Genomic DNA, 16,792 nt, shown 5'->3' with positions numbered 1-16,792 from the left:
CAAAATTTCCAAATTGCTGCTACCTTTCCGAAGGAGAAAATCAACTGTCGGCTGTAGAAAATTTGGACTCATCGATAAGTGTTAGTTATTTTGAATGTTTTACATATTATGTAACCAGGATGTTTTTTTGGTATTTTGTATAAAACATTTATGTTTAAAGTCACTCTAACATTCCAGAAAAGGAATTTATCCTGTGAACAAATTTAGGATAAGTGAACCTAAACCAAAGATATTGGTAATTTTTTTCTTATTAATTGTTGAATTTTAGGTTCAGTAATACCATTCTTTTGACATCAAGAATAGGTTTGAATAGAATTTTGTACCAGGTGTTTGATTAATTACGAATATTAAAAAATCTACGTAATTAATTAGATTGGAGACCTGATCGCGATATAGGAATTTATACATAACTTTATCTTGTATATTTGGTACATTTGGATCGATATATTGTTTTCAACAATATCATATTCAAACAAATCATGAGTGCTTATCAAATCAAAGCATCATCCGGTTTTAGTATTTAGATTATAAGTGCTGAAAAAGAGCCAACCCTCCGCAACCTAAGTCATTAAAAATTTATTCATTATTGAGTTGGCCGTGGTATCAATTATATATAAATATCAATGAATTGTTACAGTAACATTTTTACCAGTGTCGTTGAGAATAAAGGGTTTCTAATCCCTGTAAATGTAACTGAGCCGTTACAGTAGTAGGTACCTTCTAATTCAAAAAGCTGTGATCGCTGTTAAATTTTTACCTCGATTTTTACAGGTTCTATCGCCAACTACGTAAAGACATATTTAGTAGAGAAACTATTTCCCCTATGGGTTGACTCTTTTTCTCTTATAAGAAATGAACCAATGGTGGATATACAGATGTAGGTGTATTACATTTTTCTTCTGATGGCTCTTAGGATGATGGTCTCATATCTAATGGCTATACCTAACTGATATTGTCACAGATGTAATTGCAAACGTGTTTTTATTTGCTATGATTATTCAATAAATTACTAATTGTAGAAATAAAACTCTTAGTTACTAAACAAAATTAACAGATAAACAATGGAAAACAATTTTAATTGTAGGATTGTAGGTGTTGCTCCTGTTCTGGCTGCTTGTGTGCGTTCGTCTTGTGAACGACAGCATTAAAACCATTATGCTTATCAGCCGTGTAATCCACCGTACGAATTGAACCATCAGGCTCCACAACGGAATACTGCCCTTTCACCACATCCCCGTCTCTGGTCTCGTGTTGACTTTTAATATCTCCAGTATGGTAATCGTTGACACCATACTTATATGTGTATTTGGGGTACGCCTATAAAAGAAATGCAACGAATTAGGTAATAACAACGACAAAATTTTAACATAAGCATAATAATGTAAATTGCTTTACTGTATCTGGACGGAAGAATTGCGCAAAAGAAGTCGAAACAATGTAGACATTATTCAATTAAGAGTAACAAAAAGTGACCTTTAACTGACTTATACCTACAACGTACACTGCTACCTTGAATAATTTAATATTTATATGTAAATTGCGCGGTGGATATTAAGAGTGATCTTGTTTCGTGGCATAAATTTCGGTGTTATAACAATGACTAATTAATCATATTTCATCAAAGATAATTAAACATAGACATGGGTTTACTTAGGCACGTAGTTATAAAGTTATTCCGGAACCTAATATTGTGGTTTGAGACTGTAACAGTATGGGGGCGAGAAGCCACGTAGTTCTTTGACTCTCAAAGGCAGAATGTTTCCAAAGATAGTTTAGTTGCAAACGTTTGGAATATGTTGGAAACCAAACATTCAAATTGCAGCCCAAAATCCGGAGGAAGCTATTTTCACCATTTAAATAGGACCTACCGGGACCTACCTTTTTATTTATAATGAAACATGCAGTTTGTATGCGATACAACAGGATGAATGTATTGATGGGTCTGCACATCTGATGCATTATTGAGCTATTCGTATTAATGTAATATTTTGGAATTTTTCTCATTGAATGTATATGACATGGGAAAAGGGTATTTTCTGAAGAATCTAGCGATATACCCTAGGATATACCACTGATATAGTTATTTTTTGAAGTGCTAAGATTATATCCCTTTCTACAAGACTGTGATCTTGCGAAGGAAACGTATCTTTGGCTATTTAGTAAAATATTCAAAGTATAACATTGAATCAAGGTGTGCCTAGGCAAGAAGTCACCCGAAAAAAAGATGGCACTTTTCGCAGTAATTTGTGGGAGGACCTCCTTAAACCGAACACGAAACATAGCTATTTTTACATATACTCACCGGCACAAAAATCGAGTGAGAGGATTTGCTTTCAAAAATTACAAAGATGACACTCATTCGAGCAAGGTGGTAGTTGGGGTAACACCCGTTATTAAAAATGGGGTCTCCCTATTTTGTATATCGCAAGCACAAAATTTTAGAACTCGTTTAACACTAGGAATTTTTTATGGGGCGGGCGATTCTACTTGGATCCAAATGTGTTTTCGCCAGGTAAATCTTCTATCAATATAGCCCAAGATATTTCGCTTCTTCTTTTTAAGACAGTTGGTGATTATTTAGTTGGACAGGAGGGCATGCTTCCCTTCTTGTGGTAAACGTCGCATGGATAGACTTTGTTTCGTTAGTTTTTAGTCTCCATTTCTTTTGCTATAGGTTTTTCAATAGTTGGGAAGCAATGGCTGAGTCGTTATCAGAAGCTAGTACTGTTGTGTCATCTGCAATGAATTGAGGGGGCGGCGGACTTTATTTCTTCACTGTATAAAAAAGTCCATCCGTATACCTGTCTGGTCGTTATTTGAATAAATATTGAGGTACCTACATTTTCATGGTTGTAAGAGGCAAACTATCAAAGAGGTTAAAAATGGTGAAATGGGGTTAAAATCAACATTCTTTGGAAGGTTCGGTATTAAAACGACTGAAATATTTATACAGTGCGTAATAATTAAAAAAAAATGCACATTATTGACACTGATCCTGTTTCATTTTGGAGAGAATGTATGTGGGTCATATATCATACCATATTTTTCTATCATATTAATAATATTCACCGTTAGTTTAAAACTTCAATTGCGCATAGCTCGTAATTCGCGCATAAAAATTAATTTGAAATAAGTAAAGGAAAAATATAGACCTGGCTTTCTCAAGGACTCTTTCTATTTGACCTTTTACAAGTGACATCAAACAAATTATTTTTCTTTCAAAATTGGACTTTAACATTGAAAATGTTGTAGCTGATTACAGGAGTACAAAAAATAGCGTATATACCACAGGACTAAGGTGCGCCCTAATCCCTCGGATTCTTGTTGCCCCCAACTATGTTTCAGGCAACAATTTGTACCCTCGAAATTAAAACACACATTTTATCCCTTGGTATATAATATATTATTAATTTCAGCGTTGAAACCGCTGAAAATTTAAATGGCATTTTACACTAAGGTACTTTATGCCGATTCTTTTTTTAAATTAGATTGTTTGATTTCTAAAATACCAAACGTACATCAAGAATATTGTTCTACATTCAGGGAAAGGAAGGTTTTTTCATCGCCTATTTTGCCATTTAAAGTTATGGAAGTTGAACCATTACGTATAAGGGATGAAAAAACTGTTGAGTGGGTTTTATCTACCCCTTGAGGACAGAAACGACGTTTTTCTAAAAAAATAAAAGTTTTCTATCAACTTTTATCTCCTATACTTAGTCCTTCTATTTGTATTCTTTTCATTTTTGCTAGAAGTGCATTGTGTGTCAAACCTTCTTATGCTGCTGAGTATCCTAGTTAAGTGTTTGGAGGTTCTGTTGGCCTCTTTTCTTTGAGCGAAAGATGAACTTGTGTTAAATCTACTGTAACAAGGTTACCACACATAAAGAATCTTATTATTCAATGGTTTAAAATATAAATAAAATCTCACGTCCGTGATCACTACTTATATATGTACAGTGTGTAAAGAGATGGGGTATACAAGAGGGATTTTTTTTAAATACTGATTTATGAAAAAAATTTCCCGATTGTAATGGACATTACGGAAAATAAATTACTACATTTTTGCATACAGGTGACAGGTCACAATCAAATCCCTTGAATGATACTCCTTGCTAATATTAAGAGACACCATGAAAACACGCAGAAGTAAGGGTGGCTGCCTATGCATGCTTGTGCTATAAACGTTTAAGTTTATAAATTAACATAAATAAAAATTTCCAAACCACTTTCACACACATGAAAGTAATCGTGAAGTGCGCGAGTGAAACCGAGATCGTAGAACTTCTCTCATCATTATGGAAATGTACCCGCATATTGCATGAAGCGCATGCATCATTCCTCTTTCAGGATTACCTATCTATACGTCCAAAAATTACTGTACGTAATTCAAATAAGGAAATGCACACGACATCCGACCATAAAAATCAGACTGTACTCACGTAATAATCATAATGCCCATCCTCCTTCTCGTTATGCTCCTCTTCCTCTTGCACTTGCAAGTGCCCTTGCTCGCCCAGGTTTTGAATGCCCGCGCCGTGATCATCGACCGCCTCCTGCTGAATTATATGCGGTATAATAGCGCCTAGGTTCGCCTGGTAATGTTGAAAACCGATGTGCCCCGCGTAACTGTACGCAAACAGTGCGACGACCAGAAGGACCTAGAGCAAAAATACCGCAAGGTAAAATAAGATCGAAGACGACCGCACGAAATATTCACCCTCATTATCACGACGCTCAAATGCACCACAGTCTTCAGTTCACCGCAAGCAATTGTTAATTAATAAAGTAAGAGAAATTGGAGATGCTTTATATACACTTTCTTGCTGATTCTAAGAGGTGCAAATGCTAGAATAATACCATGTGAGCGAGATGAAATTAGGTTAGCGAAGATACTCAAACATGTAATTAGCAAGGCCGTAAATTGTGGGCTGCTTTGAATATAGTTTTCGTGCAAAGGACCGATAATAAATTAGAGCTTATGACATCTTTCTTCCATTGTTTCCTCTCGGATTTTTACTCAAGATACTAGAAAGAAATTGTCAAAACTTTCACCATCTACTGATGATTTTAATGTATGTATGAGACGTTATCGTTTTAAAAAGATTCGTGTACTTGACCAGAAACGGTGGCAAAAGTGTATTAGGTACCTTGTCTTAAATAAACGAAGAATCTAGCGAAGAATTATAAACTTACCAACCGGTTCGCAATATAATTTTTCGAACGTTTTCGCAATTATTCTCTTTTTCTGCAGGTTCCTCTCCTTCTACTGTTTCTATAGAATGATCAAACGGTGCGCAAAAGAACAACTCGAATGCTGAAGACTTCCCAAGGCCTGAAATGGTTTGATAATATATGGACCTTGGTTGGATACAACCATTCCGATAACATCACAGCCGAACGTGTTTTTACCAATTCGTTTCAGCGAAACGGTTCAATTTTCATTCACAATAATCTCGTCACTTTATATGAATAGTGGTTCTTCTCAAAAACGACAAAATAAAGAAGGTTCGCGTTACGCCATGGTAAAACATAGGAAGGATTACCAAAAACGTCCCCTCTATTATCCAATGGTAAACATTTTAAACGCGGTATTAGATGGCATGGCTCCCTTTTTCCGCGAAGAAAAGATATAGTCATTTTCCACCGCAATATTACCGCCCTTGAATCCAAGACTAATAATGGATGCGAACTCCTTCCACATCCGTCACAATCTGTTACAAAGACTGCTCTTGCAAACTACTGCGTTAATCAATGACGCTAATTGGCAAAAACTTTTTACTTTTAAATTATTATCACACAAAACCTAAAATTTGGGTGTTTTTCTTTACTTTTTTCTAGGATCATCCTCACCCACTTTTTGTCTCATCGCTACTTCTCCTTTTTTCTTAGTTCGTTTACATGTGCATTTTCCCCATTATTTAATTGCAATTTCTACCCCAAATATTTCACTTCTATCCCTTCTTCTACTCTTTTCTCCCTCCATTTCCATTCCATCTCCCTTTTCCTTCCCCCCCCCCTTCATAATAAATAAAATAAATAAATAAATATCTCTCCATTGTTCCCATCATTTCATTCAAATGTTCTACCGCTTTTTCCAATATTATTGTGTCGTCCGCGTATATGCAAGGTACAAATATCTTCCTTCTTCCCACTATGATCCCTCGATTTTATGTACATGTCTGAATATTTGTTCTCTCTCATATAGAAATTAAATGAGGTTGAAAATTCCTGTCTTGGTCCTTTACATATATCCAGAACACTTTACACTCCTTCCCTTTTATTCTTATTCTTATTCTTGTTTCTCCATATAATTGCATAATTCTGTCCTATAACTTCTTGCCTATCTACCTTTATAAATCGACACTATTATACCCATTGCTTCGATTCTTCAAGTAGTCCCTCACCTTTCAATATCTTGTTAGATTCCTCATCTTTCTCTTGATACTATCTGCGGTGAAAATCCAAGCCTCATTTCATTATATTATGCCCAATTGATTTGGGGTATAATCTGAAATTACCTATACCTATAGAATTTTGCACATAATCACACATATACTTCTGTGTTTTAAAAATATAGATTTGCGTATTGTGGGATTGCATGTCGAAAGTGTAGAGTGGTCAAAAAGTGCAAACTAATATAAGTAGTGCACTTTCCTTTCGGACAAAAAACGTATATTTCCGCGCATTTTATATAGGTATTAGAAGTCGTTCTGTGTATTTATATCCATAATTATACACAGAGTTGTATACAACACGTTTTGTATGCAACGGTAGCTTATTTTCTATACAAGACTTGTGTATAATTGTTCGTATCACTTTGCCTACGACATACTAGGTAGGTACTCTTTTACTATACAAATTTTGTGCTGGCTTATTTAAGTAACGTGATGAACAGCACAACGAATAAACCAATACACACACAGATACATGACAATTAAATTTTTTTTTATTATACCTGAATCACAATCTCCGTTTTAAACACTCAAATGCGTGCGAAAAAGGGCCTTTTTCGTCGACCTCTCGATAACAGCATAAATTACACCTTAGTTACGGGTGGACATTTAATAAAAATTTGTCCACGTGTGTTGCATGGATATAATGCTGCCCGGAACAATTAATGCCCCATTTTCCGAGATCCACTGTACCTAATTTTTTTAAAAGCCCTAGTATCCAAAATATTGTTAAATGTGTCTTTTACATTATAACGATCCTCAGAGTAATAAAAACAACCATTACCTAACTAACTTTTAGCCAGTGAAGAAAGTTATAACCATTATTTAAACAATGCTATAACCAAACACCACACACTCACCTCTGGTTTTATGCATTTTTTACAATGAATGAAATTTAGACATTTTGTTATGTAACACCTATGTTTAGTAGAATTATTGTCCATGAAGCTTTTAATAAAAGGTTTTCATTAACGGGTTTTTCCTGTTTATTACCGGAAGGCCATTCATACACATTAAATTAAAGTATAAAAAGTTCCTTTTTTCAGGAATGAGTAATATGATCTAAAGTAGTGCACAATGTTCTCGACGACCTGGAAAATTTATTGTTTTTTATGTAATTGGGTTCAAATTCAAAAATTAAACATTTATAATTTTGTTGTGGCTTATTTAACCATTCAAGTATTTTCGACAATAAACCCCGTGTAAAACATAGCATTCACTGATATTCTTTATCACCTGTAAGTATCTCTGCTGCTGCTCTGTGAGCAAGTGATTTTGGAAAATGTATTCCTTTCTTTACTAAGATAGTATTGTACTTTCTTTTTAGCGCATTTTCCAACTCATGTTGGAAGGCGGTATTATGGTCACTTGTTCCGACCGCCCGTCCATCCCTCCGTCCGTCTGAGGCCGTAGTTTCTCCTACATTTTTCAATATATTTAGTTCGTTTTTTTAAATTCTGTAACTTATAGTTCTGGCATCTGAGCCAAGAAAATTTCAACTTTCTTTCTTATTAATATATTTTGTTGAAATTGTAACCACAAACCACAGACGTTTCCAGTAAAGGCAAGCATATCGCATCAAGTAGAAACCAAATGTGCGCATGCACAGACTTTCATATTTATGGAGATATTTCTTTGAAATTTTAGTCACAGATTTCTATATAGCTATGGAAAGTACTGCAATTGGAAAGGTAAGGTAAGGAAAACTACTGCCATTCTGTACGAATACGATCGAAAAAAGATACCTGCATTTCTTGGTATAGAAACCCATAAAAGGCACCATCCTATCCTACATGACTAAAAAAAGTAGATATATCACCCTGGGAAATTAGTGGTGGAACTCTAGCGTTTTTTCACTTAAAAACCTTTTTATAAATATTAGAATTTGGGACATTTGCTTGGAAAATTTGTTATTACCAAATTCATATTTGTGATATTCGCATTCTTAAGACGTTCTAAAAGTTTTACTAAATATTAGAATATCATTAACATGCATGGCTGTCCCATCCGTCCTAAAACTGTCTATTCCCAAACGTGTACCTAAGTACACGGAACGTAGGTTTCTAATTTTTATTTTCGACTTGCCATGGCTTAATTAAGCAAATAATTTAGCTGATTAAATGAACGTTTAATGGATGATATCTTCCATTCATGCTCTAATACTCAAATAATTCTCAACCGTTCATGTATACACACAGTAAAGTAGTCAATACAGTTTTGTTTACATATATAGAAAGTATAATTTACATAATTATAGTCCAGAAACTTCGCAAAAAAAGATCATACGTCCTACTGTTCCTTGTGAATAATTACGTCGATTGCCAATCGTTTTTTACCATAATTGGTCATATTTAAAATTTGCAGTTGGTGTAAAATTAAACCTTTGCCCTCTTGGTAGAGTTTGATATAGTTGTCGTTTATTGGCGAAATAGGACCGTAGTACTTGATTCTTATCGATTTACAAATGGTCGATATGGCCAAGGTACATTTGGACTGTGTGAGAATGTTGGAGCAAATCCAAAAGATTATCTTGTCGAACGGTGCTAGGCCAACATCTGAGTCATCATCATCGTCGTTACCTCGGGTCAGCTTGTTATTCATAATGTTGCTTGCCATAAGAAGCATGGTTGGATTTAACGCACTCCTGTGGAAGGATCTTTAGTTAACATTAGCATGTAAAAGACTTACTCGTCGTGATCTGCAGCCTTTTCAAGTTTCTGAGGTAGCGTGATTAAGACAATGCAGGTAGGGTGGTTGATTTCTAGTGTATAGGGGTTTAATTCTAATTCATTGCGCGCACCCAACGTTGTGCTTAGTATGGGTACGTGCTTGTGTTCATACTTAAAGTGGGAGTGGACGGATGACACCGCAATGGTCCTGTGACAGCGAACACATGGACAATGAACTGGTCTAAAAGTGCTCTAAGAGATTATCGGTTATTTTGCGATGCTCACTTTTTGGATAGGGTCATTAGAGACCCTCGAAATTGGATATCCCGATATGGAGGTTTGGGAGTGCACGATTTCTTATTAACGATCAAATCGGCGAACATCTTTTTCCCGCTACCCGCACCTTCGATAGATTTCATCAGATTGGTACACACGCCCATTTGGCTTTTGGATCGAGAAAGCAACATCAGCTTATCTTGCTGTTCGGAATAAAGCTTTGGGTAAACGTGTGCGCTCCTACCTTGACTGCTGCATCGAGAGCAATACCATTTTTCCGTGTCATATTGAGCGCTTTGTGGTCGTATACACTTATTATTACAATTTTCACATCTCAAAAAATCTCCAGAGTTTTTAAAAGAACTAGAAGCCATATTTTAACACAAGGAGTTACAATACTAATTTAGGTTGACATCTTTCAAACGAAATGTCATAAAAAAATCGGTACCGATATTTGACGTTGAAGTAAAACAGTTCAATGTTGGTTGAGGGGACGCTGACGTGTATGAAACAGTTACCAGATTCTTTGGCGAAATTTATATAAATCTGGAGATTCACTTACAACTTGATTCGATCTCCAAAGGAATGGCACCGAGAGCATAGTGGAATGTTTTGATTTGTTGAAAACGTTTAATATTAACAAGTGGGTGGTATAAATTAAAGTTCATTGTTAATTGTTTATAACTGGTTAGTAGTGTTACAGTTAAATTTATATGATGCTTATTGTTGATGCCTATTACCTATTATTTATGACCGAAAAGTGTTTCTATCTAATCTATGATGGACGGGTAGGCAGAATATGACTGTCGCATTTTGGCCTAAATGTGGTTCTCTCAGACGTTTAATTAAATGCTCATTCTGATTATGCAAATCGTGCTACCGTTAAACGAAACGAAAGTGTTAAATAGTGTACGAATGCATGACGAATAAATTACACTATTACCCAACATAATAAATATTTACCATCCTTTCATATGAACGATCAAGCGTTTTACTATTGCTTCTATTTACCTGCACTTTAAACTTATTTTCAATGAATTTTTTTTCCCGTGAAAGTTTTTATAGGCATTACTATTTTACACACGTTGGTGATGATCAAACAGCAGTTACTTCCCCTATGAAAGGATTTCCGCTCTTTTCAGGAACCAAAGTAGAAAACCACACATATTTATTCTACCGTCATTAAAATCGGTAATTAAATTACATTAGCATGTCTATCAAAGCGTTTTCTTTTTGGCACTTATAAGTTTCTCCTTCTCCTGATCGTACGGTCTTAACCTCTGCTCGAAGATGGTCTGTTTTTTGTACACCTCCCTTGTTCGTAAAGCAGACTCCATTTCTGGAGATAAATTCTGTCTTTTATCGCCGCTATTCTCTATCCTCGCCCTATAATCAGCACGTTACCACCGACATTTCGTGTGAGTGCGTCTAACTTACCTGTAGCCTTTCCCATCAGCGACATAATGGACGACCTGTATGTTACCATCGGGTTGTAAATGTCCGTAGCTTCCTGTAACGCTTCCGTTTTCATGGCGCTGTTCGTTTCTAAATTGAACATTATTTGTTTTCGGGTCTTCGATTTCGTACCCAAATTTGTATGTGCGTTTTTCGTTGTCCTGATGTTGGTACTGAGACCACTCAACCATGTTCGAAAGGCATACATCTATTATTGTCGAGCATACTACGATTACTACTATAGAGACACTCTGAAACAAGTATCTGGTTTTAATTTCTTGAAATTTAACATATTTTTATATAACAATCTCAGATTCAGCTAAATATAATGCAATTGTTGTTTCATTATATCTTCCACATAAAAACTAGCTTTCGACTTTGCCATTTCGCAGAAGAAAAGGGCCAATTCGCGACGATACATTTCTAAACCACAGATCTGAATTTTTTAATGTTTCAATAATATTTTCCATAATAGGTACTAAAGAAAGCAAACGAAATTTTTAAGTATTAGCTATTGAACATTGTTCCATTCTGGAACTTGAAATCAGGAATTCCAAAACTTCACGAGAAATTAGGACATTAAAGGAATTGACTCTAAATTCCAGAATTTGCACTTGTTTAATTTAACTCCGAATGCGACTCTTATTTCTTAAAAATACTTTGCAGTTTTCTTCCAATGGAAAATGAATTAATTGTGGGGCCCATACAACAATAACTAGTAGTGCAACCTTACGACTTGATAAATTGGTTAAATTTATAAAAAAAATTGATGTCAACAGTCGGGACTAATAGAAATAAATTACCAGGTATCGAAGCAAATGATGTCTTTCCAGCCGGATAAAAACCGAACGATGATATTACTCTTCATCAGTCTTCACCATTAATCACATTAGTAGCAAGAATAATGAAAGCCATTACTATAGTATTCCTCCACGGGGTACGACTGTATGCATGAATGCCACTCATTCAAGTAATTTTTTCTGCATCATTACCATAAATTGGCAAGCTCTAGCAGCATGCGGTCGCACGTAACGTAAGTATGTGGATTTTTGAAAAGATTATTCCGATGTACTTAATGTATTCCACACTTGTATTACCTAATTAGCATTCTTAACGCAGTCTCGCCCCCGTTTGGTTTGTTTGAAATGTGTCGAAGAAGCGATTGAATTTTTTTTCATAGCTGCAGATACAACGCGTTTCGGTCAAAAAACGAAATTCTCTACATGTTCGTGGAAAACTGCGAGCATAATTTTGTACGAGATATTATTACCTGCACCCTGAGATGCAACTCACCTGTAATGCAGCCATGACGAGCACGCACTTATAAGCCAACGGACGCACAACTAAAACAATTATAAAAGAAGTAAAGGTAAAGGATCTGATGATGAACACCGACTGTTTGGACGATGAAACTGGATTGCCTTAAGCGCAAAATTGCGAATATGTAGATAAGAACAGGATTTCATCCGTATTGCTAATTTGCACCGCTGAAGCCTAGCTAAAAGACTGTAATCTGTCGTCACGCATCATTTATGGTTTACTTAATTTTTATTAAATGGCTATAATCGAGAAAATATATACTCGTAAGTTCTTTATTGTTTGCCGACATACGAGTTGTCAGAGGAGATGTGAAGAAAAATTCGATTAAAGGGCAGTTTTTCATATATCCAAATCATAATGAAACATTCATGTAATAAATAATCGATTTTATAATCAACAAGTGCCAACTGTGCAATTATTTCTGTTTTAGTTTTAATGTTTTCAATAACGTAGTTTGATACTAGAAGAATTAACATTATAGTACTTATTTGTTTTCACATTAGAACAGAAAATTTCATTTTTTTAGTTTAAAATTTAAAAGGATACAATCTTTGGAAACTAAATAAGTGCAAGAATTTTACTTTCATACTCCATTCACTTTGTCACTTACTCTTATTTTATGAACAGATCACAAGAATCACCCACACTAATAAGTACCTACATTACATATGTTCATACTTTTTAAAGAGGATATAACCAGTATTAAATATTCGGTACACTACAGCAGTTAACAAGTATCAATTCATTACTTATTTACGTACCTTAAGGCTGTGCCATTTTTAAACAAAGAACCGTTATTTTTATTTATTTCCATATAATGGGGTTGACAATCGTGCCAGTATAAGCATAAATAATTAAACGGAGCATAATCATGGTCGAAACAGATAGAGGGCACCTCACAAATTCAAAAAAGGGACTTTGAAGGCTTTGTCGTTAAAACAAATAAGAAATAACGGTAGAGTAGATTGCCTATTCTATTTGCTGTACAACTCTGTGTAACGGGAGCTCTTTAGCATCTTTTATTTTTTCAGTAATTTCAGTAAGGCGAAGGCTAGGATATCATAAATTTTTTCTTTGTATTCTAATGACGCAATATCACTGTCAGTTGTCAATTGGTACGAGATTAGCTCAGGTTCATTAGAAACTAGTACAATACAGCTGAATCACATCCTGTTATTGATAAGAAAACCGCCAACTTTTTGCAGCGGTGTAGGAGGGAATAGTGAGATCTAAAAGAGAAAAAGTTCGTTAATGTACCATGAGCGGTGGTAAAAATCAGTGCCAGTTATTAAGAAAGCTAAGATCTAGATTTGTTTTGGGGGTCACAGGAGAGTCACTGCATGGTTTTTTGAGTGGGTGAATAAATTAACAAAATCGGGGCGAAGGACCTAAGGGATTACGCGTGGTAAAGCTTTCATCCAGTATCGGTGTCTTAACGTGAAACGATTGCTGTGGCAGAAAAATTAAATGAGAAAACATCGTGATACAAAAGTGGTTGCGATTCATAAACCAGGTCGATTAACGCTACGTAAATCGAGTCCATATAAAAGTAATTTCCTCTCTATTCAAATTGGAAAATTAAATTTCAAAAATTTGTGATTCGAGACCATAAACAATTCACGAGACCAACCACCTACCGCATTAAATAATTTTTTTATTATACCTGAATCACAATCTCCGTTTTAAACACTCAAATGCGTGCGAAAAAGGGCCTTTAAAACACACGTGCTTTAAAGTTGCTAAGTAACGATACTTCAAATATGACTTTTGAAACTGTCATCTGGATGAAATAAAAAATCCTCTTAGGTCGCTTTCTGTAAATGCAGAACATTTCTTTTGCTTTTGTACCTATCCTTTGGTTGAAGCTTTCACAAACGCGCGTAATTTAGGGTATGCTTCCAAATCTGTTCCACTTTTTAATCGCAGCACTGCTTTAAAGTTTTGAATGAATGCACCAAAATATAGAAGATTTAAATACCTTTGACATTGCCTTCATATATGCCAGCATTATGGATGCATTTAAGACTGTATTCGTAAGTAACTTCCTATTCATCCATGGAAACAACTTTTCATATTCTTTATAATAGGCTTTACTGGATTTGGATTTTACACCTACCAATGTTTGTTTAGATTTTACAACAATCGATTTAATGGACAGTGTATTATCTTTTTCAACGGAAATCGTTTAATTCACCAAGACGATGATTTTTATAAGCAAACGTCAAGTGACATTTCCATGGCAATCGTGAAATTACGAACACCCAGCCCACTTAATTAGACATGTTTTCGAGTATAACGTCAATATGATTTCATTGTATTTCCTATTTTTAAATTATACTGCAGGTATAATAAAAAATACTATAAGATACACGTGTATAATTGGTCTTTAAAACACTTGCAACGTTAAAGGCACTCCGCTTTGCGTCGTGCCCTTAAACTCGTTGCGCGTGCTTTAAAGACTTGATTATACACTTGTATCTTAATATACTATTAATCATTTACGCAATCGCTATTTTGATTAACCTTACGGACCTTAATACGAAACTTTCAATACAAGATATCTAAGTAAACATTTGGTAATTATTTCGTTCTCTATTTTGTTCTGTACATATAATGATAATCCCTGCACAACGTTTCGGGTAAATTTGTGCTATATATACAAAACATTATTTTGGTAAACCATTGGCAACAATGAAAAATAAATACTATTACAGGACCGCTTTCGAGATCAGTGATGATAAACTTCGTGCGCTACTGGTATATGCGTTTGAGGATGATGAGCATGTCCAGTCTTATGCACAATTGCATTGAAACCACTGTGACCGTCGTCAAAGTACTCGACTTTCCTTATGGTTCCGTCGGGTTCTACAAGCGAATATTCCCCTTTTACTGTATCGCCGTCTCTAACTTCCGATTGCTCCTTTATGTCACCGGTGTGTCCATCTTTAACGCCATAATTAAATTTGTACTTTGGATATGCCTTAAAACACATCAAATTCACTAATGGTACCTGCACTTTGCAACAATTAACTTACCACTGGCTCAGCATGGACCGGAACAGCGTGAACTGGTGCGTAAACTCCATGATAATCGACAGGCACAGCTCTAGTTACTGACACTACAACAGCAAGCGCAAGGAGTACAACCTAAAATCACAGGGTGAACAATAAGACGCTTTCAGGCACTGTACCTTCATTTCGTCGAATTGCAGGAAATGAAGCACTAACTTCTTCGATGACTCTAAACTAGGTATTTATAGCAAAAAATGGGGATGCTGTCCCACCATGTTGCATTACCAATACCTACTATTATTACCCGATTTGCATTCGCAATAGTCTCCCAGTTGAGAAAATCATGCCTAATTAGAAGAAAAAAATGCAACCGACTTACATTTCGTCGAGAAAAAATGGACATATCGCCCATTTCCTTGAACGCGCATCTCCAAATACGTGTTCAGGTGATCTAGTTAACTGTGAAAGTGTACGCGAAGCTGAATTACGTGACACAATTATATTTACCTGTATTGTATAATTTTATACCATGATATACTAACGATTTGGTAATACTATTAATGGTTTTGTTATATCACAGCATCGAATTCGTTCTTTATTGTGCAAGTATTGATCCTTTATAGATGAGAAAGTTTGTTTTAGGGCTGCAGTTCTAATAAAAATCTACATTTCTTGGCAAAATTTTAATTTTTGGTGGGTAATTACATATACTCAGGTATACAAACTTCCTCCGCAATCGTATTGAATTGTTGTTGCCTGAGCCTAGTGGCTATATAAAAGGGCGCAGACATTGGTGTTAGATTTGACTTTAATGGACGATAATATTAATAGGTTTTAGTTGATTAATATGTATCTCCCCTCCATACAGCTTACAGTACTATAATCGCTATCCCAAATATAAGAATGTGGATCACCCCTTCGCTATCCCTACGTTCATTTATCGACAGTCAAAACGTTATCTCCATCTCCATGGTTAAAAGCATCCAGCAGGAATATTTCTGAAACGTCAACGACAATAACCTTTTCAAAAGACGCCCTGGCAACAAAATATGCGAATCCAATACCATATAACCCCTTTCGTAACCATCCCTAAAAATTGAAATAAACTGTACGGCGAATGGTTCTTGAAATGGGCTATCATAGTTCACTTCACAAAATTATACGTTTAGATACGACTTTATGAAGGGTGAAGTGTTGGGTTCGCAACTAATAGAAGTGGGTTCGAAGATGCAGTGGAAAGATAAGGATTATATAGTATGGTATGGCAACAATGTTTTCATGTCCCCCTTTTTCCCATACCCCCTTAAAAAAAGCAATCAGATGATGGGTCGAAAAGGATTACGGTTTGTACAGTCCGAGCGGGCAGGAATGCTGACTGACACATAGATGAACAAGCAGACAGACAGTGCAACGGGTTTGCGTATTTAACTGACCCATAGCTAGCCCTTTTCTTTCTGACTTTAAAAACCTGCTTTTTCAAATTGCTTTCCGTTTGGATATGTATTGGCGAAAAAATTAAATAATGAAATAGTTTCAATTTACAATTCCCTTTACAGTAACTCTATTAATTGTACCTAAATTCAATCTAACCAGATCAATTTTCGAGGAC

General features: G+C 35.4%; 4 protein-coding genes across 4 annotated transcripts; all 4 read right to left on the bottom strand.

Moving 5' to 3' along the window:
- Positions 1-1,063: 1,063 nt before the first annotated feature.
- LOC116171830 (adult-specific cuticular protein ACP-22-like) lies at positions 1,064-4,826 on the bottom strand. The gene is made up of 3 exons (XM_031488836.1): positions 4,718-4,826; positions 4,440-4,658; positions 1,064-1,317 (listed from the first exon to the last, which is right to left on the bottom strand). The coding sequence occupies exons 1-3, from the start codon at positions 4,721-4,723 to the stop codon at positions 1,075-1,077; spliced, it is 468 nt and encodes a 155-aa protein (XP_031344696.1). The 5' UTR covers positions 4,724-4,826; the 3' UTR covers positions 1,064-1,074.
- A 3,786-nt stretch (positions 4,827-8,612) lies between these two features.
- On the bottom strand, positions 8,613-10,005 carry LOC116172228. The gene is made up of 3 exons (XM_031489398.1): positions 9,407-10,005; positions 9,141-9,362; positions 8,613-9,096 (listed from the first exon to the last, which is right to left on the bottom strand). The coding sequence occupies exons 1-3, from the start codon at positions 9,769-9,771 to the stop codon at positions 8,742-8,744; spliced, it is 942 nt and encodes a 313-aa protein (XP_031345258.1). The 5' UTR covers positions 9,772-10,005; the 3' UTR covers positions 8,613-8,741.
- A 606-nt stretch (positions 10,006-10,611) lies between these two features.
- On the bottom strand, positions 10,612-11,100 carry LOC116170374 (larval cuticle protein 16/17-like). Its single transcript, XM_031486735.1, has 2 exons — positions 10,835-11,100; positions 10,612-10,783 (listed from the first exon to the last, which is right to left on the bottom strand). The coding sequence occupies exons 1-2, from the start codon at positions 11,041-11,043 to the stop codon at positions 10,615-10,617; spliced, it is 378 nt and encodes a 125-aa protein (XP_031342595.1). The 5' UTR covers positions 11,044-11,100; the 3' UTR covers positions 10,612-10,614.
- Positions 11,101-14,894: 3,794 nt separating this feature from the next.
- LOC116170665 (cuticle protein 8-like) lies at positions 14,895-15,368 on the bottom strand. The gene is made up of 3 exons (XM_031487169.1): positions 15,363-15,368; positions 15,208-15,318; positions 14,895-15,152 (listed from the first exon to the last, which is right to left on the bottom strand). Exons 1-3 carry the CDS (start codon positions 15,366-15,368, stop codon positions 14,901-14,903), a joined length of 369 nt encoding a protein of 122 aa, XP_031343029.1. The 3' UTR covers positions 14,895-14,900.
- Positions 15,369-16,792: the final 1,424 nt, after the last annotated feature.

Source organism: Photinus pyralis, unplaced genomic scaffold (genome assembly GCF_008802855.1).
Source record: "Photinus pyralis isolate 1611_PpyrPB1 unplaced genomic scaffold, Ppyr1.3 Ppyr1.4_LG5, whole genome shotgun sequence".
NCBI lineage: Eukaryota > Metazoa > Arthropoda > Insecta > Coleoptera > Lampyridae > Photinus > Photinus pyralis.
The sequence above is the reverse complement of the archived record's forward strand: the minus strand, read 5'-3'. Positions and strand labels throughout refer to the sequence as shown.

What these genes read in the sequence shown, in the direction of transcription:
- LOC116171830 (XM_031488836.1), bottom strand. An exon ending in ATGGGCATTATGATTATTAC is followed by an intron (nt 1,318 to 4,439) that starts GTGAGTACAGTC and finishes TTTCTTTTATAG; the next exon opens with GCGTACCCCAAATACACATA.
- LOC116172228 (XM_031489398.1), bottom strand. Translation starts at nt 9,771, where the DNA reads ATGGCTTCTAGTTCTTTTAAAAACTCTGGAGATTTTTTGAGATGTGAA. An exon ending in CTAATGACCCTATCCAAAAA is followed by an intron (nt 9,363 to 9,406) that starts GTGAGCATCGCA and finishes GAGCACTTTTAG; the next exon opens with ACCAGTTCATTGTCCATGTG. An exon ending in AAGGCTGCAGATCACGACGA is followed by an intron (nt 9,097 to 9,140) that starts GTAAGTCTTTTA and finishes ATCCTTCCACAG; the next exon opens with GAGTGCGTTAAATCCAACCA.
- LOC116170374 (XM_031486735.1), bottom strand. Translation starts at nt 11,043, where the DNA reads ATGGTTGAGTGGTCTCAGTACCAACATCAGGACAACGAAAAACGCACA. An exon ending in GCTGATGGGAAAGGCTACAG is followed by an intron (nt 10,784 to 10,834) that starts GTAAGTTAGACG and finishes TGCTGATTATAG; the next exon opens with GGCGAGGATAGAGAATAGCG.
- LOC116170665 (XM_031487169.1), bottom strand. An exon ending in CGGTCCATGCTGAGCCAGTG is followed by an intron (nt 15,153 to 15,207) that starts GTAAGTTAATTG and finishes ATGTGTTTTAAG; the next exon opens with GCATATCCAAAGTACAAATT.